Consider the following 25,900-nt stretch of genomic DNA (forward strand, 5'->3'; position numbering starts at 1 on the left):
GCTCGGGTGTTACAAAGGCGATGTCTCAATTCTACTGTCATTCAAATCAGTTTGGCGAGGGAATAAACAAAAGCTGACAGTCATCTGAGCTTGGTGCTGATGTCAGAGGTGAGTCAGTCAGATCAGCGCTGGCTCGGATGAGGTCAGGGAGGTCTTGAAAGACCTCGGCAGCTGCACGCACAAACGCGCGCACACAACCGACCCTCCCCCCAAACCTCAAATGCATTAAACGCATCACAAAAAACATGAAAGCAAAGGGCGCCACACTTGCAATTTTTGACATCTTTATTAGAGATTATAGATTATTGCTCGTCAACTACCGTCCTCACTTTGCGTCCTCTCTTTATTGAACAAAACATGTTTGGAAATAATCACCACTTTTTTTTCTTTAAAGGATTTACAACAATAAATACAGGAGATGATTTTTCCTTCCTACAATTTTTAAAGGTCGTCATATCAGTATACAGAATGTGTGTATTCTAGATATAATACATACACGATGCTGGTGTCACCACTGACCACCCACCCACGGGTCGATGGTCAGTTTGAAGCTGACAAAGAACGGAAATTCTCCCACCCTCAAACGCGCAGGCTTGGATCCTGAGGCAGCTGTTTATGAAGAACATGTACACAAATATAGACACACACACACGCGTTACAATCACCATTCTCTCAAAGGCACACATTCGCGCAAATCACACTAACTAGGGTGAAGATCCAGGACAGCACAAATGACACCAAAGCACAAATGTCATCAGGTTGGGATTGAGTGTTTCGTCAAACTACGGTAGTTGTGCTATCTGAAGATGGTTCCCGTTTTATTAACGGCATAGCTGCAGTGAGTAAAATCTGCATTGCACGTGCCAATTCAGAATTCAAGCATAAGAATGCAAAAGCAGGAAAGAAAAGCTGCTTCAAAGAAGATTTTCAATAAAGTCAAATTAGGATCTTTTTTGTTTCCAGACCAACTTTCATGATCTTTTGGTATCTTTGTTAATATAATCACAGTATTCATTCATATAGGTACATTTATTACACATATAATTAGAATATTTAATTGCTTATCTCAATGACAGTTGATCTATGAGGGAGAAAAATGTAGAAAATTTGTCATTTCTATATAAATATGTAAATATACAGTGTGTAATGATTTGACAGCATTTTGAATACATTATGGTCACTTTTTATGAAGAATTAAAAAATAATAATCTCCCAAATGCTGAATACTTTTGATTTTTTCTTTAGCCACACTTAAGCATCTGGAAGCCGAGAGACAGTTTGGGTGATGGCTGGAAGAGCCAATCACTGTCCTGTCTGGCTTTAAAAAGGGGGGGGGGGGGATAGCGTGTAAAGAAATACTTTTTAAAAATGAAACTAATCGATATGAATGAACCATGAGATCCTGGCAAATCCCCCCGAATAAAACACAAGAATAAAACAAAGTATAAAAGAATATTGGCAAAAAGAACGGTTGGGGGGGAAAGCACTAAATCTTCAACAAGTCTTCATTCTTTCTTATTTTTCAAATCACGTTTTTTTTTCTTACATATTTTGGTTGAAACAATAAAAAGGCATGACGACGGGAGGAGAGGATGGCGACGCACAAGTGAAAGCAAAAAGGGGAACGGAAAAGTTGTCCAGGGGAAGACGTTGCTTCCTGGGGAGCAAGCTGGTGGCAAATGACAGAAGGAGCCCCCACCTCGGGGATTTCTTTAATATTGTTAATTGGGAATAAATTAAAACGACTGCCCCCTCAGGCCCGGCCTGAGCCCCTGCCCTCCTCCCCGCTTCTATTCTAAAGGATGTGTGTTGACTTTCCTGTCCTGTCATCCTCCACCTCGGCGGCCTCTTTGAGTCTGTGCCGTTTTGGAGTACTGCGCCATCCTCTTGTCCAACCTCAAAACTGCTTTAATACCTTGAGGAAAAGACAACAAAATAGGATCAGGTCAAAAGAAAACAAAAGGAAGCTTGTCCTCAACCCCATGCTGTGTTATATTGGAAAAAAAAAAACGGCAATATTTTCACAGCCTTTTATTTAGAAGTTGGCCTGCGTAACGGCGTCATGATTGTTAGCTTGACTTTTTCGCTGACATTTCGGCTTGTCTTATCGCAGTTTTTATTGCCATTTCATTGCTACCAACATCAACACAAACGCCATCCCAAAATCATTTTTGATCCGATGTGCAACTCGAGTTTTCTGTTCAATTAGGCAAAATTTTAGAGGCTATGATGCATCATTTTACAATTATTAGTGAACTTGTCAAGCATTTGAAAGTAGGATATGGAGTTTGGAGGCCGATGTCCATTCCCATAGTTGGTATAATAAAATTCAGACTGATTAATTAAAAAAAAAAAACATAATGGAATTGAATTGGTCCTACAAAAAATAAAAGTACAAACATTTTGGTGCCAATTTTGTGTTTGTTTTTTTGGTGTTGGGTGAGTGTTTAAATGTTACTAACTTTATCTTATTTAACAAATTATTAATGTGTTAAAAAGATTGCAACCCCCCCCCCCCCCCCCAAGGCACATTTTTCGGCTGCCCGAGTAATTACCGGTAATTAATTGGGCACTTCTCCTTTGTTAGGCTCTTTGAAGACTTTATAATAAATAAATAAATAAAAAGACCCCTGCTAGTAACGAGGCCAAAAAAAAGCAGGCAATTTTGGCCAATCATTAGCCTGAAGAATGTAATTTCCTGAAAAGTAACAACAACAAAATATTTTCCTAAATCAGCTAATATTAGGGACCTTTGTGTCAAACAACACACATTTGAAACCACCTTCAAATGTTTTCATACCTATAGTAGTTTGGCTTAAAGGGTCCGTTCTTGTTCAAACCCAGATACTTTGCCTGCTCGTCACTCAGCTCTGTGAGGTGCGCGTCGAACGTAGGCAGATGTAGACTGGCCACATACTCATCTGCGCACACACACACACACACACAGGAGGGTGGCATTAATTAATGATGATTCAGATGGCAAAGAGAGGAGAGAGCAGGCAGCTTTGATCTTTTTTCCTCCGTCTCATTCTTTTTGTCATTTTAGCTGAAGCGTTTCGGTGTGCACAGCAGTCGAAGTGACCTACATTTGGCTTGCTGTTGTCTTTTATCGTTTGGCTCCTCTGGACTGTGAATGATGGTTTGTCACGGGAGATGACGAGTCATGTGGATTCAAACAGATGCAGCCCACCTCACAGTGCCCACACGACAGGTGAGGGAGGCTAGAAATTTAATATGCCCGTTGGCAAAATAGAGACTTATCCTGAATTGCTCCACTTTAGAATCCTTTAGTCACATATAAGCCACTCCATTCTTTTAATCTTAAAACTTCTGCATTTGTTGCATTCTTTATTTTTAACTAGTGTAAGGTTTTATTTTTTAAATAAATGGTTTATTTTATTGTAAATAAAATACAATAACAGTGTTTCCCACACCATGTTAATACTTGGGTGGGCCACCCAAGTAGATTTCAAGAAAATTGAATAAAAAAAATATAAAAACAAAAAATGTATCGCGACCAGATATACTGCATGTTACAGAGACCAGTGTGAAGTAAACGACCTCAAGAGTTCCTGTCTTTTTTTTTTTTTGCTTGAAAGCCATACAGCATGGTGCTATAATGTTCTTTTGTGATGAGCAGTCAATCAACAAACAAAGAGTTGAATGTTATTTTGTGTCTAGTCTAATTTAGTTTTGATATTATCAATTATTTGATATTATATTTCTGAAAAAGCATTTTAGCAACAGTTAGGCATCATGTTGTCATTTAATAGACAAATTCTCAACCACCAAGACCAATGAGTTGCCAGTGCTGTATGAGGACAGGCAGACCAATTAAATGCACTATATGGCAGAAAGAATATATCGTAATCAGAGTTTTTGTCCATCTTTGTTTGGTGGTCTTTTCCGTGAAATGTGTCCTTGGCTACACAAAAGTTGGGACACAACAAACTAAAAATATTGCCAGCAAAAAACTAAATAAAAACAAATTCAAAATGTCTTACCCATCTTCTTGGGCAGAAGGTAAACGTCTTGCTTGTAGCGTCCGTCTGGAGCATTGTATAACTCTATCAGAGCCAAAGCCTGGCCAAACAAACACACACATCGTCACACTTCCTGCTGGGCCAAAAGAGGCTTCACAAGCGCACTGCTGTACCTGGGTGGTGGCCGTAATAGAAAGCACAAATGTGGGAACGGTGGAACAGCTGAGGTTCAGAAGACGTCCCTGCAAAGCAGACAAAAAAATTAAACTAAATAAATAAATAAAATTGGCATCTATTTGACGTGACAGCGAGTGTGTGCGCGTGTGATAACAGAATCGGAGGGGAGGTGATGAAGATGATGACTGGAAGGTTGTCTGCTTGGATCCATTACCACTGCTCTGGTTCTGTCACATATTGATCTTCTATTTTACACATGTAGGAAGTGAAAAGTGCAAGAATCCAGATGAAAAGTCTAATTGTGAGGTTTTATAGTGTTCCCTCGTTAGATCTTGTTTCACTGTTTTCTTTTTTTTATCAATGTTCTTTTGTTGGTTGACTTGCACATTATTTTTCCGTGACAAAGATCTACTTCACTAAATTTACACAGATATCAAATCAATTTTCCCCTATTGAAATGAACTGAAATTTCATTAATTTGATCTGGACAGCTCCCAAAACTCACCTTTTTTTAAATAAATAAAAATAGCATAGTACTGGCAAAATATACAAATTATACATAATACAACATAGTAAAAGAGAATGTAAAGAAATAAACTGATTTTATGATTTGCAATTAAGCTGAAAGTTACACATACAGTAAAGTACTGGAGTATAAGCTGACATTTTTACACCGTGTTTTAGTAAGTGTGTTGAAAGCAGGGCGGAGGTGTAAAAACTAAAAAATTTCATGATTTTCATAACGCATATTTTCCACCTATTAATGTCCAGTACCTCAGCCAACAAGACTATCCTCTTCCCGTCGGGCCAGATGACGTGGTCCACTTGCGAGCGCACTCTCTCCCAGGTCAGCTCGGGCGTCCGCAGACTTGCCTGCAAATTCACAACAAACATCATTCAAACTTTCCATTTTTCAGCTAGGGATGAGATTTATTCCATTGAACAACTACAATGTGCCACATGAAATACACTAAGGCAGATCCTCGGATAAAAGCGGGCAGTTACTATGACAACCATCATACAACTAATCTGTCCTTATTCAATCATGTCTCACTCAGCTGCTTTTCATTTTTTTTAATACAGGCTTTTAAGATGATTACTATTATGTCACAGGAAAAGATTGACCAAATATTAATATTAAAAATAAGGAGCTTGAGACTGACCACGTCGATCTCGGTGTTTGAGTGGCCCATGTTGCAGACGATGCAGCTGTTCTTCATGCGGTCTAGGTTCTCTCGTACCACCACGTTCTTGTTACCTGACGGGATGACAGAAAATGAGACCAGAGAAAATATGGCCACAAGAGACCTATGCCGGTTAATTAAACATAAATATTTAATTAATGACTTCTCAGTCCATCACAGTTAATTAGTTTGACATTAATCGTTGCGGTGTACAGATAAGAACGCATGTCTAGCCCTGTCAGATAAAATGTTGTAGAAATACCATAAAGAGTTTGCTCTGCACACTTTAATGACTCCCAACCACTGTACTGTGAGAATACAATTTCAATAAATTGTCCTAAAATTATTATGTATTTACTACAACTAATGTGTATTTGTTCATCTATCAGCCATTCCTACACCATGTTAATACTTGGGCGGGCCGCTGCCCAAGAATTGTTTTTTTTAGAAAATGTATTGTGTTTTCAAGACTATACGGCACACTTAAAAGTCTTAAAATTGTTTTGTGTGTGCACAGAGTATCTGAGACGTGTTCCTTCAAGACAACCCACGGGGCAAATTTTGCTCTGCCAACGCGCGTTTCTGTTTGGTGGGCTGGTTCACGCTTGTATTAAGCGGCGGACGAAGGGGAGAAGGCAGAGCAGAGTTGCAGCTGTATCTACTCGAATGTGGAGATGGAACGAGAAAGTGGATAAAAAGAGAAAATAAAACGCCAAAAGTGTCTCCTGTACTTCATTTCGTCTACCCCGTTTGGACCCCTCCTTTTTGGAGATGTGCAGCCGCCGGGCGCTATCCGCAGAGACGATTCGAACACCGGCCAAGACCGAGCAGGAACGGATAACAAAATACTGCCGGTATTTGCATTGTGCAAAACCACATCGGTTTGGCTAAGAAACTCCAGAAAATGGCATCAGCTAAGAGACATGTTTACGGAGCACAATTTAAACTGCAAGCTATCAGTTAGGCGGTTGTACATGGGAATAGAGCAGTCACGAGATAATTCCACATCAATGAATCCATGGTTCGGAAGGGGAAGAAGCAATAAAACAAAGTTGGGGCTTGCCATCATTCCGGGAGGATTAACAAAGGAACTCCAACTGGTCATTAAAAACTGGGCTTTGAAAGTGAAGTTGCGAGACGCATGGGAACGATCAATGAGAGAAGGTGAACACACTCCACCAAAACAAACTGGGAGGCAGCGCCGGCTGGACAAGGTACGCCACGATATATGAATGGATTGTGGACGTCTGGGTTAAAGTGTTTGAAGAGCTGCATGGCAACGAATATCGGGAGTACATTGTTAAATAGTTGAATTATAAAGTACAACCGAAATCACCATTTTGCTCCACTTGCCTTTTTAAAAACACATTGTAGAATGTTTGCTACCGTTTGATTTTAGCACACATGCGCTCAATATGGTGCGCTCGTTTCGGAGCTGTAGTTATCTACAGTTAGCTAGTAGTCTGCAGGAGTCCAGGGGAGCTGACATAACTAGTCATATTTGAAACGGAAATATTTTATGTACCATATGACATATTGCATGCTAAGTGTATTGGAAAAAACAAGGCAAACTGTCTAGCGAGCCAACTGTGCTGAAGCTTTTCAGGTCAAAATTGACCTGCGGAATCGCCTGGAGGGGGTGCAGCACCGCTTTGGGATTGTGTATTCACGTCTGATCCAGCCCAATTCATTTTTTTCCGCTTATAATCAGATATGACAGCCTTATTTTATAAGTATTATTGTTTTTAAATATAAAATAAGTGCAAAAATATGGAGTAACTGAGTAATGTTACAACATTTTTACTATAAAAATTCACTAGAATGCACAATATGAAGTGCAAAATGGCACAATTACACCCCCCCCCCTTACACACTGTCTATGACAACGACCTATAGTGACATGCAAAATAACTAAATGTTCTTCTGCTACATGGCAGAAGGTACAATTAACCGTTATATCTTCCTGTTGCTATTCTGATAATGTTAAGATTCTGTTCAACTTTAACAGGCATAGATTGAACATGAATAAGTTCATTAGTGAGACGAGATTATCATGATATGGTTTGTGACATTTTGGTTTTCTAATGTCAATAATGTGCCTTGCCTCAATAAAGGCTGTGAAGCACTGTTGAAAAGTATAATATGATGTGTAATTGTTAGCTGCTCGGATGATTCAAGTTGCCCTTTAGTTATGAATTGATTACACATCATTATTATTCCCCTGGGAAGAGATACTCCTTATGAATGCAATAATAAGGGACCAAAGAAGGACCACCATCTTAATATATTAATATCTTAAGAGTCATTAAATGTATCAGTAGATATTATTTATTCCACCATCTTATTGCAGTTTGGGCTGCAAGCAGCACTAAAGCAGTCACATAATTCTCTGCTGTAATTATTACTTCCACAAGCGGATGTTCTTCATTGTGTGGTAGCTACGTTTCACTATTAGAAGCAAATCTTATTTTTTTAATAAGGGAATTTATGTCCCCAACAGAATAATGAATAAAAATCCCTATTGGAGGTCATCAATCTAGTGATGATGCTGTAGAAACGGGGAAGAAGTGACCGTACCCGTGCAGGTGATGACAATGTCCACTTGTCTGATGACCTCATTGAGCTTCACCAGCCTGAAGCCGTCCATGCTGACATTGGAAAACAAAATAAGAGTGAGGCTGAAATGTCAATAGTGGCGCTGAGAAAGTCACCAGACGGGTTGGGGCGTACCAAGCCTGCAAGGCACAAATGGGGTCGATCTCCGTGACGTAAACGATGGAGCCCATTGCTTTGAGAGCAGCACAGCAACCTTTTCCCACCTGAGGGTGCCAAACATCAAGCATTCAATTGTGTATCATTAATCATGTGAGAGGACTGCCTGCGGGGCTGAGCCGTACCTCTCCATAGCCACACACCACCGCTTGTTTGCCTCCAAACATGACATCAGTCGTCCTCTTCAAACTAGAAACAAGCGACAGTGGCGTTTAGCTTATTGAAAGTAGAATTTCATTGTCCTGGTAACACGTCCAAATAAGGCTTCATACCCGTCTAAGATGGACTCCCTGCAGCAGTAGAGGTTGTCAAACTTCTGCTTGGTCACAGAGTCGTTGACGTTCATTGCGGGGACGCACAGCTTGCCGGCCTTGGACAGCTGGTAAAGCCTGACAGTCGAATGCATGCACAACAATCAAACTAAGTGTTGCTTTCAATAATCAAACATGATTACTTCTTCTAGAATGATGCGTACTGCAATGCTGCAATTACATAAGCACGGAACAATGCAGTGATCACCACTAGATGGGGCTGTGGCTACACAAACGGAGTTAGACGACTTTTGATCTTGTTGAGTTTGGTCCTCCTACCTGTGCACACCAGTCACACTCTCCTCCACAATGCCCTTGATCTTCTTGAACATGTTGGGGTACTTTTTGTAGATCCAGTGGGTCAGGTCGCCACCATCGTCCAAAATCTGGAGACAACAAATGACAGAGGCAAAAGAGAATCGCTCATAATCGACAAAAAAAAAATGCATTATTGAGGGTACAAAGTGAAGATACTTTAGAGTTACACACTATTTGTGCAAGTAAGGATCAAGACTTAGTCAAGTCTTCCTTAAGTTTCAGTTAGTTAAAATTAGCAAGGACAATGTGCTACCATATTGGGCTGCCAGCCTTCCACGTTGACACAGCGATCGATACACCACCAGAAATCGTCCTCGGACTCACCCTTCCATGCAAACACGCTGAAACCTGGACACAGAGCAGGTATACTGTATATAGAAGAAGAACAGGAAGTGCACCAGAGGAAAGAGAAGAAGTAAAGGCAAGACAGTGTCTCTCACCTCCTTCTGCCAGAGCAGCTGCCACCTCGTTTTGGGTAGAGTAGATGTTGCAGGCCGCCCACCTGCACTGAGCACCCAAAGCTGACAGAGTCTCCATCAGCACCTGAAGAGAACGGACATCCAAAAACTTTAGATTCATTCCCTCACAGACTATAAGAGACGACCAATCTCAAATTGTTCAGCTCCAAAGACCCTTTACAGGGGAGAAACGTAATCCTAATTTTAATTCATCATAACTATCATGTACGTGTACCACAAAAAGATGTGGGAACTGCAAAGTTGCCTAGTTTAGAACGGGGGGGAAAAGTTATAGCTACGATTGGGTGACAAAAATTAAATGATTAATCAACATTTATTTTCATAATCTATTAATCGTTCTGAAACATGAATTTAAGAGTTGTCCAAATTGTTGGAATTTAAGATCTCTCCACAGTAAATATTCTCAGATTTCTGAAGTACTCCATAGCAGACTGAAATCATATTGTATTTTTAAATAAGAGTGTTGAATTTTTTTCAGTCAATTGACTTAAACAAATGATTGGCAGATGAATCAATTAAAACAATCATTCGTTGCAGTCCAAGTTATTATAAATTAATGGAATGTTATGAGAATAAAATCAGATAAAAAAACAAAATGTGTAATATTTACATAAAAAATAGGATAAAAAGTCATAATCTTGCATGAATAAAGTTGTAATATTTTATTAAATTCAAATACAATGTGGGGATAGTCATATTTTAACAAATTAATTTAAAAAAAAAAAAACTTTATTCTTGCTATATGACTTTTATTGCGAAACATGCCTTTATTCTAGAGCTGTAATAAAGAAAATAATCAGATAATCACATCTCAGAATTTTGATTACAGTAATTTCTAGACTATATGATTTATAATTCGGGGAATACTCAGGTTTGTTACACATATAAGACGCACCTGACTGTAATCCGCAGGTGTTTTAATGTTACCACAATGGTGGTTCTCGCTACTTTCTTTTCCATAACGAGGGCGCAAATTGTCTCGTTCTGTCTCTCCTACTGTATTTGGGCTCACTTGGTTTGTTTTGCTCTGCCTGATGCGCTTGCGCTTCCTTTTTAGTGCGCCCCCTTGTGATCTGATGGATAGACCACATCCTTTTTATTAGCCGCAGGGTCGAATGCAATTGAAAAAAGCAGCGGTTTACAGTTCAGAAATTACTGTAATCAAGATTAATCGCGTAATTAAAAAACTTTTTTCTCAACATTTTTTTGTCAGCAACATTTGAAGAGCACCTGTTATGTGTTAATTCTTTCGACATTTAATGTTTTGAGGATGTCTTTTGACATTTTTTGATCCACTCCACGCTTCAGCCTCCTCTTTTTTAAATCTGTTACATAATTTAAAATTAAAAAAAAAATGATCCCAATAGTTTGACATGAATAAATATTCAGAATGTCATACACAAACATGTATTAAATGCTTTACTTTAATGCATGCAATTGTGTTTATTGCTCAAACACAACCTGTGCTACCTTTAATGTAACCATCAGCTGTTAGCTAAAAGATCATCTGCGGTCAAAATGAATAGTGATTAATCTGCGTTAATACATGATTAATGCAATACTTTTTGTGATTAATCAATGAGTTAACGCTTTAACTTTGACAGCACTGACTCTAAATAATGAGACTATGTGGTGAAGAGATATGCTTTTTGTTATAGGCAGAATAAACCTTTAATTTTTTCATTAATACATTTTCCGAATAGCTCATTTAAAAAAATTAAAATAAAATCTCATACATGGACGTCTGATTTGTGATATGTCCTAAAGCAGGGAGGAGTAATTGGTTTATTATTTTACTGACACACGGTCCACATTTGCCGGTATGCACTTTTTAAAATGTTACATTGCAAATTATTTTGCGGACCCCTAAGCTATTCAGAGTACCGCATTTTGAGAAGCACTACTGTAGGGCAGCGAATTGTTGATTTCTTGTTGTGGATTTAAAAGCACAACTCACAGCAGTCTGTGCAGTAATGTGGGTGCAGCCCACCACCTTGGCGCCGGCGAGGGGCTTCTCGCCCTGGGCTCGCTTCCTCAGAGCCATGAGAGCCGGCATCTCTGGAGGGAGAAAAGCAGCCGTCAAACGTCTGAGTGGATAGAAGCAGCGTTGCATGAAGGAATTCATTTCATGATCATTTAATCCCTTTAATACTTCAACGCTAAGCTGATCGACTCATTCGGCTGAAGGATATACCGACGCTAAAGGCGTGCGCATATGCGTGTGCGTGCGTGCGTTTGGCTAGCAGGGTTCAACTGAGGCTTCATTTCCAACACATCATATACAGTGCTACTTTTAGAGTGAACCTTTGCCGTTTCGCAAAATCGTGCTGTAGAGCAATGCTAAAACTATTCACTGAAAAAAGTTACGTTTTTGTGCTCTTTCTGTAACACCAAGGTCAAGAAAAGACACACCTTGCTCCGCAATCTCGATCTCTCGTCGTCCGAAGTCAGCCTGCTTGATGTTTTTGATGCAGAAGTCGCCGTTGCCCTTCGAGTTCTTCTGCTGCTTGTCCCGAGGAGACGTCTCATCGTCAGAGCTGTCCGTGTACGACGCCGCTGGAAAATGAACACATCGGTTTTGTTTGCGACTAATACTAGATTTTATTTGAAAAGAGTGGTAAACAAATCAATTTAATTAAACAGGATACTCCCCTTGCATGGGGGCAAGGAAATACATCTATTTTAAAGAGGATGTCCCCTAATGACAAAAGAAAAGGTTATCTTCAATTTCCAGTTAATAATTCCCAAGAAAAGTTTGACATTTTCTGTTTCCAAAATTCTGCATCTTAACTTTCCATTGGAACCTACCAGAAAATGTTCACTCCTTTGCAGCCCTAATCATGAGAACTTGAGTGTCTTAGGCAAGTTCCTCATTAATAAATGATAAAGACATTTATCCCAAGATAATTGCACTGAATCAGTAGACATCCAGTAGCTAAGTGAGAAGAAGAAGAAGAAGAAGAAAAAAAAGGAGTATAGAAGGCAACAAGTGTGGTGAGAGTCCGTGTCTGGCACCATGCGACATGTGCGAGTCTGATTCATCATACAACCTAATATACATCACAACAACATTTCATTCCCTGCCAGCGCTTTCTAACAAGTTGGCAAATCGGCGCCAGGTAGAAGCGGCCACCATTTAAGAGCACTGGAAAACTGCTCAAGTAAAAAGAACATGATGTGCTGTGCCAAGAAGAAAGAACAAGGGTGCGGGGATAATTTCAAGATATGACAACCCCTCTGGACTCTGGTGCAACAATGACAAAGGGATCTTAAGAGTCCTGAGGATGAATTTACTATAGGACAAATGCCATGGGAGAAAGAACAAACCAAAGAAATATTTTTAGACAGTCCAAAGCGGCATTTCATAGATGATTACACCAGGAAGCCTATAATTGTAACGCTGCATAAATGCTTTTGGGCCATAAAATATGATTGACAAAAGTGTCTAACTCTAATGGACAAAATCGACTTCAGAGGCCCGACCGATATGCATTTTTTTAGGCCGATGCCCATACGGATTTTTGGCAGATTAAAAAAAAAAAAGATTAACGATTAATCTACCAATTATTAAAAAATATATATATATAATGCATAAAATGACCCCCCTCCCCCAATTCCTTTTGAATGGGTGTCACTTACGCACAAACTTATCTGCTTTGAATGACAAGTCCTTAGTATGTACTTATCAACAAATTTTATGAACTATACAAGGTTGTTGTATAGATTTATGCATACGTGTTCCCACAATATTTGTGTGTGGATATTTGTTATTTGAAAGAAAAACACTCCCGAAGTCAATGCTAACATTTGAATGGGATCCTCCCATCGCTTTTAGCATTAGTGCTAAGCTAGCAATGGTTTAAAAACAAAGCATGTTTTGTATTTAAATATACAGTGAATGTAATTCTTAACGCCGTGTGTTCAGTTTTACAGTTAACACCAACTGCGGTGTCATTAAACAGCTTAAAGGACACTTAGGGACAACAGAATAACATTCGCTAATCGCTAGTTGCTGATGCTACGCAAGCAAAAGGGTGCATTCAGGGTACTTTCACAGCGTCGGAAACTTCAGGTTTCTTCAATAACGTTTTAAGGGGAAAATAATCAAAATAACCATTTGGCCCAATTGGTGCGAGTAATGAATGTTAACAAAAATGCAATAGTGAGATTAGGAACTCAAAACGCTGATGTCAGCTAACTGCAAAGTTAAAGCAATGACTTTTTCCCAACCGAGTTGAACACATTTGCCTCCTAATAATTCATTATCGTCAGTTACTGAGGCACTTTCAGCACGAGGGCACGGTTGAATAGTGACTAGGAGATCTGTCTCACAGTTAACTTTTGAGGTTCTGGGTTTGACTCTCAGCTTGTGTTTTCTGAAGGTTCTGCCTCCTACACTGGAAAAACAAGCAGGTTCGGTTACCTGATAACTCTGAAATGTGAGCGTGAATGTTGAACTGGCAACCAGTTTATCATGTGCCCAACGTTAACTGGGACAGGCTCCAGCTTACACCTAATGAGGACAAGCGGCGTAGAAAATTGATGGAATTTTTCTGGTAAATACTCAGAACGAGAAGGTTTTGCATTAGAACTAAAAGGGGTGCTCTTCGAAATACTTAGATTAATAGCAATGGGAACCATCAGAGGAATCAGAACGACTCATGCGAAGTGATTGTGAGAGAATACGATGAATCGGCAAGAGGAGGGAGGGCTACGTTGGCTTACCAGAGCTGTAGCTGTCTGTGGACGACTGAGAAATGGAGCGCGACAAAGAGCGACGGCCGATCTTGGAGGGCCGCTTGTTGAACTCCTGTTTCTGATCTGCGAACTGGATCTGTTGGTCAAAAGTGAGACGAGATCAGAATTTGTGCTTTTGAAACAGTAATCACCAAAAGATTCATTTTTCCAACAGTCAAGGTCAGAGTTCGTTCACGACCTGAGGTATGGAAAGTTACTGGTTCAAATCATGCCATTAATCTTTCCACAGTTGCTTTAATCTGTACTTACTTATTATTAATATTAATGGTTGACGTATTCCCATCATAAATCCAGTGTCACCGGGGCAAGATGTGCAGATATAGTGGTAACGCGCTGTCAAGGAGCTTAAAAATCAGACAAATTCTTGTCGTTGTGGTTCTTTATGGTCAGTGCCTTCTTCTTGCAATCCAGCCAAAACTGGTCCGACAGCGCCGGCAGACACAATGCAATTAATTGTTTCTCTTCCTTTTTCATTTTGGCTCCCCTTAGTTCTCTTTTTGCTACTGTTTCGATCCGAAGGCTATCATGCGCACTTGGTATTTGGTCTGATTAATTAAAAACTGAACGATACAAATGAACAAGAAAACGATTAGGACTAATTAGGCTTAAAATACAATTCACAGACAATCTCTCGGCACATAAAGCAGCTACACTGCAACATTTTAGCAAGAAGCAGATAAATAACTAGATATAAATAAATAAGTGAGGCAGCCGTTAAAAGAGTATAATGCAGCTTTTGGTCTGTTGAGGTTTACCCAATTGAGGTTAAACGATGGGCTTTAAGAGCACAGAGTTGAGAGATTTGGGGTCTTAGGAGCACTTTTTAGCTGTAGTCCCAGAACACAAATGACAAGCATAATGCAAACAAACAAAGGCAGGTGAGCGCATGATTCAAGCTCAAACTCCTTCGAAGGCAAGAGCTTTGTCAGCATATGTAGAAAATCTTACATTAATCCGTTTTATAATGAGCTGCGATCAGATTTGAAGATCAAATTTCACGCTGCGACTGAGCTGATGTTCTAATCGGCCAAGTGTGAGTCGACCATTCCAGCAGCTTACCACTCACAACTAAGCTGTCCACTAGCTCAGACAATTAATAATAAATTAGCACCTCTCACACAAGAGCGTATTGTGCTCGGTTTATGTAAATGTAACCCAATTGATTAGTGGCTATATTATAGAACGCAGTGTAAAAGTTGATCTACGATTAAAAGGGCAGCAGGGGACACGTTCAAAATAATATTTTCTCACCATGTTCAACCAAAATAGAAAGAAGAGCTTGATTTAGAATTATTGAAAGTAAAGATGTGTTGTTGGATTTGGGTAGAGAATGTCTTAAGCTCAGTAGCTTATCTCTTTGTGAGAATCCTTAAAGTGACACTAAATCAAGATCACATCTGATTAGCGTCCCGTGTCTCACTCACAATTTGAAGAACAAGCAAACTAAATTACATGCTCAGTCATGGCGTGAATTAAACCTGCAAGTCAAGGTAACACTAAATTTGCAAAATAATCTAGGGTGCAGCGTCTTTGGCCAAATGTTACAAGTAAATGAAACTGGAATCTCAAGTATGTGAAGGGCCGCTAACACGGCAGATAAGGCCTCAGGATTGACCACTACTGGGATATCTATAATAGATAAACAAGATGTAAATCTGTAACCAGGTGTTTAAGGATTAACACACACACACACACACACACACACACACACACACACACACACACACACACACACACACACACACACACACACACACACACACACACACACACACACACACACACACGGTCTTCTATTAATGTGGTTACCATTTTCCCAGCAAAGAGAGAAAATTGAAGGCCATGTGAATGAAAGTTTGCATAGGTGCCTCGCCATAGAAGAGAACTGTATCAACAAAGTAATGATGCCTTCGTCTGAATCAGTTCAGACTCGATATGCAGTCAGCTGTGGCTGCGCATTGATTCATACAGCTTTGTTGTCTGCGGGGTTTTCGCTATTTGTCCCAATTCAAAACCTCCTTCGGGATCATCTGCAGTAACATGACTTGCTTCCCACACGGAGAGGACTGAGGACTTCATTCTCTGTGGGTTTCTAGTCCCACAGAGACAGGAACCTAATTTCAATCAAACACAGTTGGTCACAGAAGCAGGGAGCCTTCTGGAAATACAACCTCTGACCAAGCAGTTGGGCCACCAAGAGAATCCTTGATTTTCTATTCTCAAAAAAAAACAGCAGCGACAACAGAAGAATGGGGGCGGTCTGTGATTTTCACTCTGCCTTCATGATGGAGAGACTGTAAATTCATTTTCATCAGACCTGGAGTAAACAGTTATGCAACTTGATGGGCCAAAGCTGGGCGTTTGCATGACAATATGAGTAAAAAGGCAGGGGATCCCTTCTAGTGTCATAGGAGACTGATCCTCAAGCTTTGCCATCTGTTACTCAATGACATTACATAAACGGCCGCCTATTTCAAGATATTTTGTATGCCGTGTCATGCTTTTAACAGCACCGGCGGATTTGGAGCAATCACACGGCATGGACTGTGTAGGTGAATTGGGGACAAGGATAGACAAATGGATGAGGGAAAAGTTGAATGTGACGTAGGAACGCAATCAAACATCTACTGCCCTTCAAAACATCCACCCAAGTTTCCTTTATCTTGCAAGAGACGCCGACACATCACTACAACCAGTGAACCTCCAAACAACATCCGCAACCAAAGAGCAATTGTCCACAGAAGTGGCCATCACTGTGTAAGGGATACCAAGACTTCTCAGCGTGTGCCCTGAAGGGGCCTCGCGGGATTGTTGTGTTTTTGTGACTGACAAAACCAGAGCAGCTGTGATTTGTCACATTGCAGCAGGCCAGCCGAGCATTTGAACTCGAGCCGGCCACCCAAGATGACACCTGACTGAATAGATGCACACTTACTCAACTCGGTATGCTTCAGTTTGATTAGGTTTGGTTTGGGAACACTATGCAGTCATCAAGTTATCGTAACATGATCAATCAATCAACCAGCCAATCCTCTAAATTATGAATTTCTCTAGCTTGTACTTGTCTAACAAGACCAAGAAAAAAACAACATGGACACCGAGGAAAAGGGGAAAAAAAGGAATTACCAGTAAACAGCCCACTTGTACATACACTTCTGTAGTGCATACGACACCTTGATTGTTCTGGGAAGCCAGCACCAGACGGGAAATCCCATTACACCGGAAAGACAACAACGTCTGTATAAGTGATTGCTGTATGATTGTGTTGACATCAAATAGCTTAGTCAGCCACCCCATGTGCTTTTTCATTCAAATACATCTCATGTACAGTATGTTGGAGCAAACAGTGCGCGAAAGCCTCAAAAGGCCATTAATGGACCAGGAGTAGCAAAATCTTCCCAGGACACCAACTTTGATCACAACAGTGTTTCCTACACCATGTTAATACTTGGGCGGGCCACCGAAGTAAATTGGCCACCACAAGAATTATTTTTATTTATTAATTATATATATATATATATATATATATATATATATATATATATATATATATATATATATATATATATATATATATATATATATATATATATATATATATATATATATATATACACACACATAAAAAAAATAAAATAAACGTGTCGCGACCAGATATACCGCACATAACATTAGTTCACAGTCACTCACTTGTGGATCATGAGGTTAGAGGAGGCGCAAGTAACAGGACTGAGAGAACCCCGCAATCCACCCACCCAAGTAGATTTCAAATATGTGGGAAACACTGCAAAAGTTTTCCTTTTGAGCAGTGATTCACAAGTCTGTTGAATGAAGTCGAGCCAGAGTCTGGAAAAAGTGAAGTGCATCATGAGAACGAGTCATGTTTATGGTGTTAACACGATCACGTTATCCTGGGTGGGAGCCATCTTCTTCATCTTATATCTGGGCTTTTTTCCCAAACCAAAACTGCACGTCAGACAGAAAAGTAAATTGTCCTAATTAATTGGCAGAATCAAGGAAAACACACAAAAACTGTTATGCCCTCATCTTACCTTCACTCACTCTTCTTTTTGGGATCAAAATGCGTCACTACTGTACTGGACAAAGCAACAGATGTCGTCTTTTTCAGCTCTCCCACACACAGGATGAGGTGCCCTAATTCATGCGCTCCTTTTACTCCTGTCCTGCCCCCCAGAATACGAGTCGAAGAGGTAGAACAAAACTGAAAATACAGTACAGACTGCAGTTTCTTTTATGTCAAACGCAGCGGATGACACTTGGAAGGAGCTGCTGTTCCCACATTACGGGAAGAAGAAAGCACAAAAATAAGATGGAGGCAGACAGCGAGGGGCCACGTGTCTTTCCCTCCATACACTCCCTTGAAACCTGATCAAACACAATCTCAGCTGGTCCGAGATATATGTCCTCGGTTTCAACTTGCATTGGACAGGATGAAAATAAATTCATTGTCGTAAAAGAAATGAATAAAATATGCTGCCATAGATGATAAGTTAAAATACTGTCTGCTATAGGTGACATATGGTTGAAAGCAAAAGCATCCGCATGCATTTTACCTTTTGCTAAATAAGCCCTTCTGGGGCACATTTCGCAGCCTCACCAACTCAACACACAATTTTTTTGATGGAACATAATTAAAAGTGTTTGTTGAAAAACGCACCTCTTAGCGCATTTTTACGATGCCGCGCAAATGCCCTGTGGAATAGCTAGCGTGGGCCACAAACTGTTATACAGCCGGCTTCAAAAAATGTCCTTACGATGCTTCTGATCCGATAACTAAACACGTGCAACCAACAGCTGGAGAAAGGAGGGAGCGGCATGTAGCGTGAGGTGGTCCTCCATGCGCACACTGCCCCGAGGGCGGCTGTGATGTAAGAGCGCTTCCTGCTGATTTATGAGCACAGACAAGTGCTGGCGTCAACAACGGGGCGCATACATGCACGCCAAGCACACAGCTACCAGTGGCCTCACATGTGCATCGCCAGAAGCTTCATGTCAAGCGGGCGTTTGCTATACAGTACCATCCAGGAGGAAGTTTTCCTCCAGTCATTTACACCACAGGTTCTCAAACTGGGGACTGGGTAACCAAGGGGGTCCACAAGCTGCAAGCCCAAAAAAGAATGATGTATGATGATTTAAAAAGAAAAAAGAAAAAGTGCAAACCTACAATAAGAAAGGGTTTATTAAACAAAAACAACATGTGTGTTTTCCTCTTTTGTCGGTCTGCCCCAGGGTGCCTCACATTTGAACAGCGGTCAACTGACCTTGACAAAGTCACCGCTGCGGATAATCTGTTGCTCAGTGTTGTGATGTTTGACTAAACGGCCAGAGTGGAAACTTGATGGAGCGTCGCATCAACACTATCACAGCTTTTACGTTATTGAGCTGTAACAAATATGAGCATATATTTACTCACGTAAATTTCCATCGGTGCGTGCTGTACATCCTGTTACCTTTCGGCCACTAATGGCTAAATAAAGCCTTTCAGTGGACGGAAATGCTAAATTGATTGGTAATGTTGGTAATTCAACTCGCTGGCACAATTAACCCCGCCAAACATAGGAAAAGTGGATGTGCTCCATTTCTGCCAATGTTTGTTTTGTTTTCATCTTCCTCCGACTTAGCCAAAAACAGAACTCGATCCCTAAGGGCTAACTATTATTACATCAAACAGTACTAAGCAGGGGCGGCGCTGCTCTATTTTTGAATGAAACACAACAGGTCAATGAGTTTCATTAAGAGTATGCAAGCAGTCGTCGGGGGTTTTACTTCATCCTGCAGACTACTTGTAGTCGTAGCGTGAGGACTTGTGAAGATGCGCAGAATCTTAAGAAAAACAAGGCAAAGATTGTGACATTTCAATTTCCACAAGCATAGTGATGCATTTTTAAATTGTTCTTTCCCGTGGTTGCATTTACCGTCACGCTACAAATCCGAGTTGACGTCCACTCCACACATTTCCACGATTCTCACACAGACACACACGCACACACACTTATTTGTCAGTGATGAAACCGAGAGGGTTCAACATTTCACACTAAGACACGAATGAGTTCCTGGAAACGTGTACATTCCATTTCCCTTGAGTCACTTACAATTGGGCAATGTTGTAATGACATTGACCTCTAATTAATTGAAAAGAAAACATTTTAGAAGAATTCAGTGACAGTAATTCCCTTCCATATTGCATATTACAGATTTTTCTGTTCAACAAATCTAACATGTTCAAATATGTTTACAAATTCAGTGTGAGTTGAAGTAGCCATTGATTTAAGGTTTAGCATTACTGAGACAGCTATGCTTACTTTGGTTAGCCTATCTCTGATGCTCTGCATTAGATGTTAGCATTAAGCTATCTAACTAGCTAATTATTAAGCTAATGTAACTAAATGAAGCAGATGGGGTTTTTTTCCTCTCTAAATTGAATCTTTTGCGATTTGAAAAGTTGAATTTGATGAATTGTTGAGCCCTAATGAATGTGAGATCATTGTACTCAACATAAAAGAATGGCAAGAAGAATCCATCTGCGCAGTGATAAGGCGACGTGTCAAAGTGTGACGACAGCTATTCAAAGTGTTGTAAAGCACCAACAGTCCATTTCCTGAGTCTGCATCAAAGAACGGGAAGGAGGTGGTTACGAACTTACGAGGGCGTGAACAGGCGCGCACTTTAATTTGACAGCGACGCTGACATTTTTGTACCGTGAGAGGGCAGAGGGAGGCCACGACGAGCAGGAGGTGAATGAGGCCGTGAGTTGCGGCAATCCACTTTATGGTAGCAACAAAGCACCGCCGATGAGAGCGAGGCGATGAAGCAGAAAAAGCGAGCGGCCTGACATTAAAAGCTCGGCAAAAGCACAAGTGGCCGCAGTGGGTTTCACTGATAGCTCATTAAATCTGCAATAAATCACCTGACAGCACAGCCAGCATTGAGCTGAGCCATTTTACAATTATCACCAGATGAAGACTGATTAATCTTTAACAGACACAAATACAGTACAAATGTGTAACCTCTGCTCTGACAATAATCAACATTATCCAAGATGGCTCAATAAGCAATTAGTCTTGTTAGGACAATTAGTTGAACACAAGGTTATTATTCTGTTGTACGAATGGTAACAGGTTAATTGTACCTTCCAAATAGTCATCAAGTTTATTACTATGCAGTCCATTTCCACTGGAAAAGAAAGAAGCCATTTGGGGAGCTTTGATTATTTCCTTTTCCTGACACTGCAGTGCAACATTCGCTTGTGTGTTGCACGTCGTAAGGATGTGTGCCAGAGCCTTTGGGTTTGTTCACACTTGCCGTACAAATGTGACCAGCTGCACACCGTGACTGGCTGGCGACCCGACTGAAACAAGACACTTGACAGCATAGTGTCAGATTCAATCTTTCTTGTGCCATGGAATATATTTTACAATTACAGGCTAATTGTCATCTAGTACAAGAGCATTTATTGTTCTGTAGTAAAAAAATATAATAAAATAAAATCTTGGATTTCATGTGGCACACTGGTTGGGAATATCTGGGATAAATAACGCGACCGTACAGTTTTCACCGCTGATTCATAGCCTTTAAGACACCAGCGCCATTTTTTAAAAATACATAATCTATTTGTCCGTCCATCCACTCCACTTCTCATGTAGGCCAGTCACAGGTCACAATGTAAGCCTGTTAGCCGGCAAGTAATACCAGGAAGACCAGCTTAGCGCATGTGACATAACGTTACATGAAAGAGGGATGATCAGGAATCTGACGTTAAATTTGCCGTGTTTTTGTTTTTGGGGGACACCTGGTGAATGTCGAAAAAAAAGGGAGCAGTGGAGAATAATTTACTGTAGGTAACAGACGGTTTGTTGCGGGAAACCATCTGGGACGTTTGCCTTGGGGGGGAAAAACATGTCTAGCAAAAAAAATTGAAAAGTGGTCGGATGAGCTGACGTAGTTTTTTTATTTTTTAATAACTCAAAAAGGAGGAAACATTTTCTTTCAAGAAATGGACCTAATGCAAAAAGCTGCACAGAATGCATGTATCCCAATACAAATCTAAAAATGAATAAGCACTCTCAAATTATCTTCATTGTACAACTGCGAGACTTGCCGGAAGCTGGAAGATTTTAGCACCAAGCTGTTTGCGCACAACAGGTTACAATAAAAGTACTAATCACTCGTTGAAAACAGCTCACATCTGGGCCGCGGTTACACCACTGAGCTGGCGTTTTAATCCTCTCATGAGGGGACACGATGGAGATTAAAAGCGTTAACCAGTTGTCAACGCCGCCCCCGCCCAACCAACCCCTTCCACTTTCTACTCGGCTGGATGACTCAAACAGATGCATGCAGCCCGGCTGTGGTCATATATGTCGAACGCTGTTTGCCATAGGGACCCTGCGTAGCTGGCGACCTATAAATAGACAACCTTCTGTCCTGACAGATACAAGAGGGAATTAATTAAGTGTGTTTGTTACTTGTCATGTTCACAGTGACAGATGTTAATCAATCACAAATGAATATTTGACGCGTATTTTAAGTGGTGACGGCAACTATTTTAAGCTCCAACGACAGGTTAAGGCAGTGACAATACTTATTGCTCAGTACGACCACATTACTGGACACAGTCACTATTTGTTTTAAATTTTATGACTCAGCATTTTATGGACAACTGTCACTCTATCAGTATTACCGCACTACTGGACACATTATATTGCTTAATGACTCTCCGTTCCTTTGTATTTTGTTATGGTGGCTTGTTTGCTCCAGCTGTTGGAGACAATTTTGCACATAATGCACCTAATGTGGAATATTTTAAGTAAATCATTAGATTATTTTTTGGGGAGAGAACTTGTGTTTTATCCGAAAGACCAGATGATTTAAAAGACCATTTAAAACAATAAACAATGGGCGGGAAACCTAGAAAACTTAATCTGTGCTCTGCCACTAGCATTGGCACCCTTTCCTGTAAATCAGTGTGTAAACACATTGTGGCTCACCTTTGGTAAATCACAAGCGAGAGTTCCCTGTTCTAAATTATCTGTGCCGAATTGACATGAATAAACCCATGAATGATGACTTTAAAGTTTTAAAAAGCCACCTGTTATCTCCTTTTCCTTTGTCAAAATCGTGAAAACAAAGGAGCTGTCTGAGGACATCAGAAGTGCGATAATTCGCAAACACAAGACCTCCAAAGGGTTTAGAGCCATCTCCCAAGATTTTGGTAGCCCTGTTTCAGCATTGCGTAATGTTATTAAGAAGTTTGATGAGCATGGAACTGTCAAGAACCTCCACAGACGTGGGGGGAAAAGAGAAATTGATGACATAAGTCTTTGACAGTTGGTGAATGGTGGAAAAAACACCATGTCAAATATCCTGAAAGCCAACCTGGAATAGCCTGGGATCATTGTTTCAAGAAGTACCATACGCCACACACTGAACCAAAAACAGGGCTTCATGGGCGAAGACCATTCCTGAGACAGACATAAAAAAGAATGGCTAACCTTTGCCAAGGTGTACCTAGACAAACCACAATTCTTTTGGGAAAATGTTCTGTGGACAGACTAAACAAAAATAGAGCTTTTCGGCAATGCACGCCAACAGTTTGTTTACAGACAGCGCAACGAAGCTACCAAGCAAAAGAACACCCACCCTACAGTTAAACATGGTGGAGGAACCATAATTCTGAAGGGCTGCTTTGCTGCATCTGGTACTGGAGGCCTTGATCGTTCAACAGGATCGTTATCAGGCTTATGCAGAGCTTGCTGATGAGCTGATCATATATCAGCTGTGTTGGAGAAGGCCAACCTGCAAAACCTGCAGGACTCCGGCCCTCGATGCCCACCTCTGTTCTAAGGGGACATGTCCTACCAAGTGTTAGACAACTTGGTCTGAGTCAAAAGTCATTGGTCCTCCAGCAAGACAAAGACCCAAAGTGCACATCCAAACACACACAGGAATGGTTAAAAAGGAAAAAAAATACTGTTTTAGAATGGCCAGCAATGTTTTCTGATCTCAATCAGATTGAAAATCTTTGATATGAGCTGAAATGTGCCACATTCAAGAGCTTGAACAATTTGCAAAGGAAAAGTGGGGGGAAATACCAGCGGAGAAGTTGCAAGAAGCTTAGAGAAGGGTACAAGAAACACTTGGAACCTGTCATCACTGCCAAAGGGTGTGCAACCAAATATCAAGGAGAGGTGCCATTATTGCTGCGCATGCTGTGCTTTTGATTTCTTCAAGTTAAAAAACTATTTCTTTTGTTGAATTATTTTGGACAGCCAATTAAAAAGGTCCTGATTATAGAAATGTGGTACATTTCCATTTGTTTTTGAAGATATTGTCGAGATCATGCAAAAAATTAAGGAGTGCCAATAACAGTGAGCAGGACTGTATATCACTTGGGGTCAGGCTGAATCTTTAAGTCACAATTTGGTAAATTTCATATGAATGTCAAAATTGGTCAGTTGACACGTGTGGGTGGTATTTTTATTTTTACAAATAATTGACCAATTTAACGTGTTGCAAATGGCTTGCTCTCTGATGATGCAAGGTTAATGGTTGAACAAACGTGACGTTTTGGGGTCACTTGAAAAGTGACGATTTTGGAGGTACGCCAGTGATATACTTGGCCAATAAAGATTATTGATTATTCTTACTATAAATAATGCACCCATGTACATATCTATACCCGCGACGTATAGTGATAGTGTTAGACGGGACTACTAAATGCTCCACTACCGCCACACATAATTTTTGTTTGATGCCGTTAGGTTTTTATGTAAAATATGCGGCTTGGCTTGGCTTCACTCCCAACATTGGGCTAGTTGAGGAAAATGTAAATGTATAACTTGGCAGCAGTTTGACGGCTCACCAAATAATCATTAAAAAGTGCCCAAAAAAAGTTAAACAGCGTTGAGCCTTTGTTGGACTGTATTCAATAATATTAAATATTCTGATGCATTATAGTTATCTGATGCGTGGTAAGTCACACTGCTGAACGAGCCTGGTTTTCCAATGTCCGTTAGCATTGTTAGCTTCGCCACACATTACACAGCGTGTGCTCGGGGGAAAAGAAAGCAAAAAACGAGAAAAAAAAAAGACAGGTTCGACTCGCCTTTTTCATTCGCGGCGCCTCGGCCACGGTGCCGTCCCGGTTGACGAACGCCTCGCCGCCGTTCTGCTGCGGGTCCGGCCGCTTCATAGCCGACGCCTGCGGCATCTTGGTGGCGTTGGGGGCGAGCAAGCCCGGGCTTCCTTCCCCGGCTTTGGCGGAGGGCTCCGCGGTCGGGGACGCTGCGGTGGAGGAACCGGCCTCGCGCGGGTAGTTTCTGGCAATAATTCCTTCCGACGTCGGGGTAATAGGGGAGTCAGCGGGTAATTCTTTCCCGACGTCTTTGAGTTCGACCTCTGCCATTTTCGCTGCCACAACCTGCACTGACATCGTTACAGTTTTCACCAAGTCCCTTTTCTATGGAGGCGAGCGGATGTGAGTGAAGGAAGCTCATGTGCTAAATGCATTCTGGTCCTAGTAGTTTTTTCACCGTATTTGGACTACAGCAGGTCCAACCGCACTTGTTAACAATGTTAATTACACTACCGAGGCTTTACAACTTTTTTTTTTACGTGTTAAAAAAGCGATCAATTTATATTTCAATTAAATGTGATAGACCCAATTGCCCTATCAATTTAATTTGCAATTGGGGTACAAAAAGCACAAGCGAGGGGTACGTTGTGGGAAATGGTGTTCAGTTTGAAAGGCACAGCAACTATAAAACAAGGCGATTTTTGCCACTGACTACGCCTGAGGTTCAAATTAAAACAAACAAAATAAGTTTATTCTTAATAAGGTTCTAACACATTTTCAGAAAAACACAATATTAACCATTTATCATCTTCGCGTTAAACAT

General features: G+C 40.7%; 1 protein-coding gene across 1 annotated transcript; it reads right to left on the reverse strand.

The window, feature by feature from the left end:
• Nucleotides 1–267: 267 nt before the first annotated feature.
• ahcyl2b (adenosylhomocysteinase like 2b) lies at nt 268–25,496 on the reverse strand. The gene is made up of 17 exons (XM_077544093.1): nt 25,108–25,496; nt 13,950–14,058; nt 11,637–11,780; nt 11,182–11,282; nt 9,186–9,288; nt 8,999–9,093; nt 8,707–8,813; nt 8,389–8,505; nt 8,242–8,305; nt 8,075–8,163; nt 7,922–7,992; nt 5,324–5,418; nt 4,935–5,033; nt 4,157–4,225; nt 4,005–4,083; nt 2,801–2,921; nt 268–1,915 (listed from the first exon to the last, which is right to left on the reverse strand). The coding sequence occupies exons 1-17, from the start codon at nt 25,432–25,434 to the stop codon at nt 1,909–1,911; spliced, it is 1,797 nt and encodes a 598-aa protein (XP_077400219.1). The 5' UTR covers nt 25,435–25,496; the 3' UTR covers nt 268–1,908.
• Between the last annotated feature and the right edge of the window lie 404 nt (nt 25,497–25,900).

The sequence above is a fragment of the Vanacampus margaritifer genome, chromosome 15 (genome assembly GCF_051991255.1).
Source record: "Vanacampus margaritifer isolate UIUO_Vmar chromosome 15, RoL_Vmar_1.0, whole genome shotgun sequence".
Classification (NCBI taxonomy): domain Eukaryota; kingdom Metazoa; phylum Chordata; class Actinopteri; order Syngnathiformes; family Syngnathidae; genus Vanacampus; species Vanacampus margaritifer.

Bases quoted from the DNA above. Each gene is read 5' to 3' on its own strand.
- ahcyl2b (XM_077544093.1), bottom strand. From the start codon at position 25,434: ATGTCAGTGCAGGTTGTGGCAGCGAAAATGGCAGAGGTCGAACTCAAA. The intron at 11,781-13,949 runs GTAAGCCAACGT...TTCATTTTCCAG, and splicing joins CACAGACAGCTACAGCTCTG to CGGCGTCGTACACGGACAGC. The intron at 8,306-8,388 runs GTATGAAGCCTT...GCTTGTTTCTAG, and splicing joins AGGGAGTCCATCTTAGACGG to TTTGAAGAGGACGACTGATG.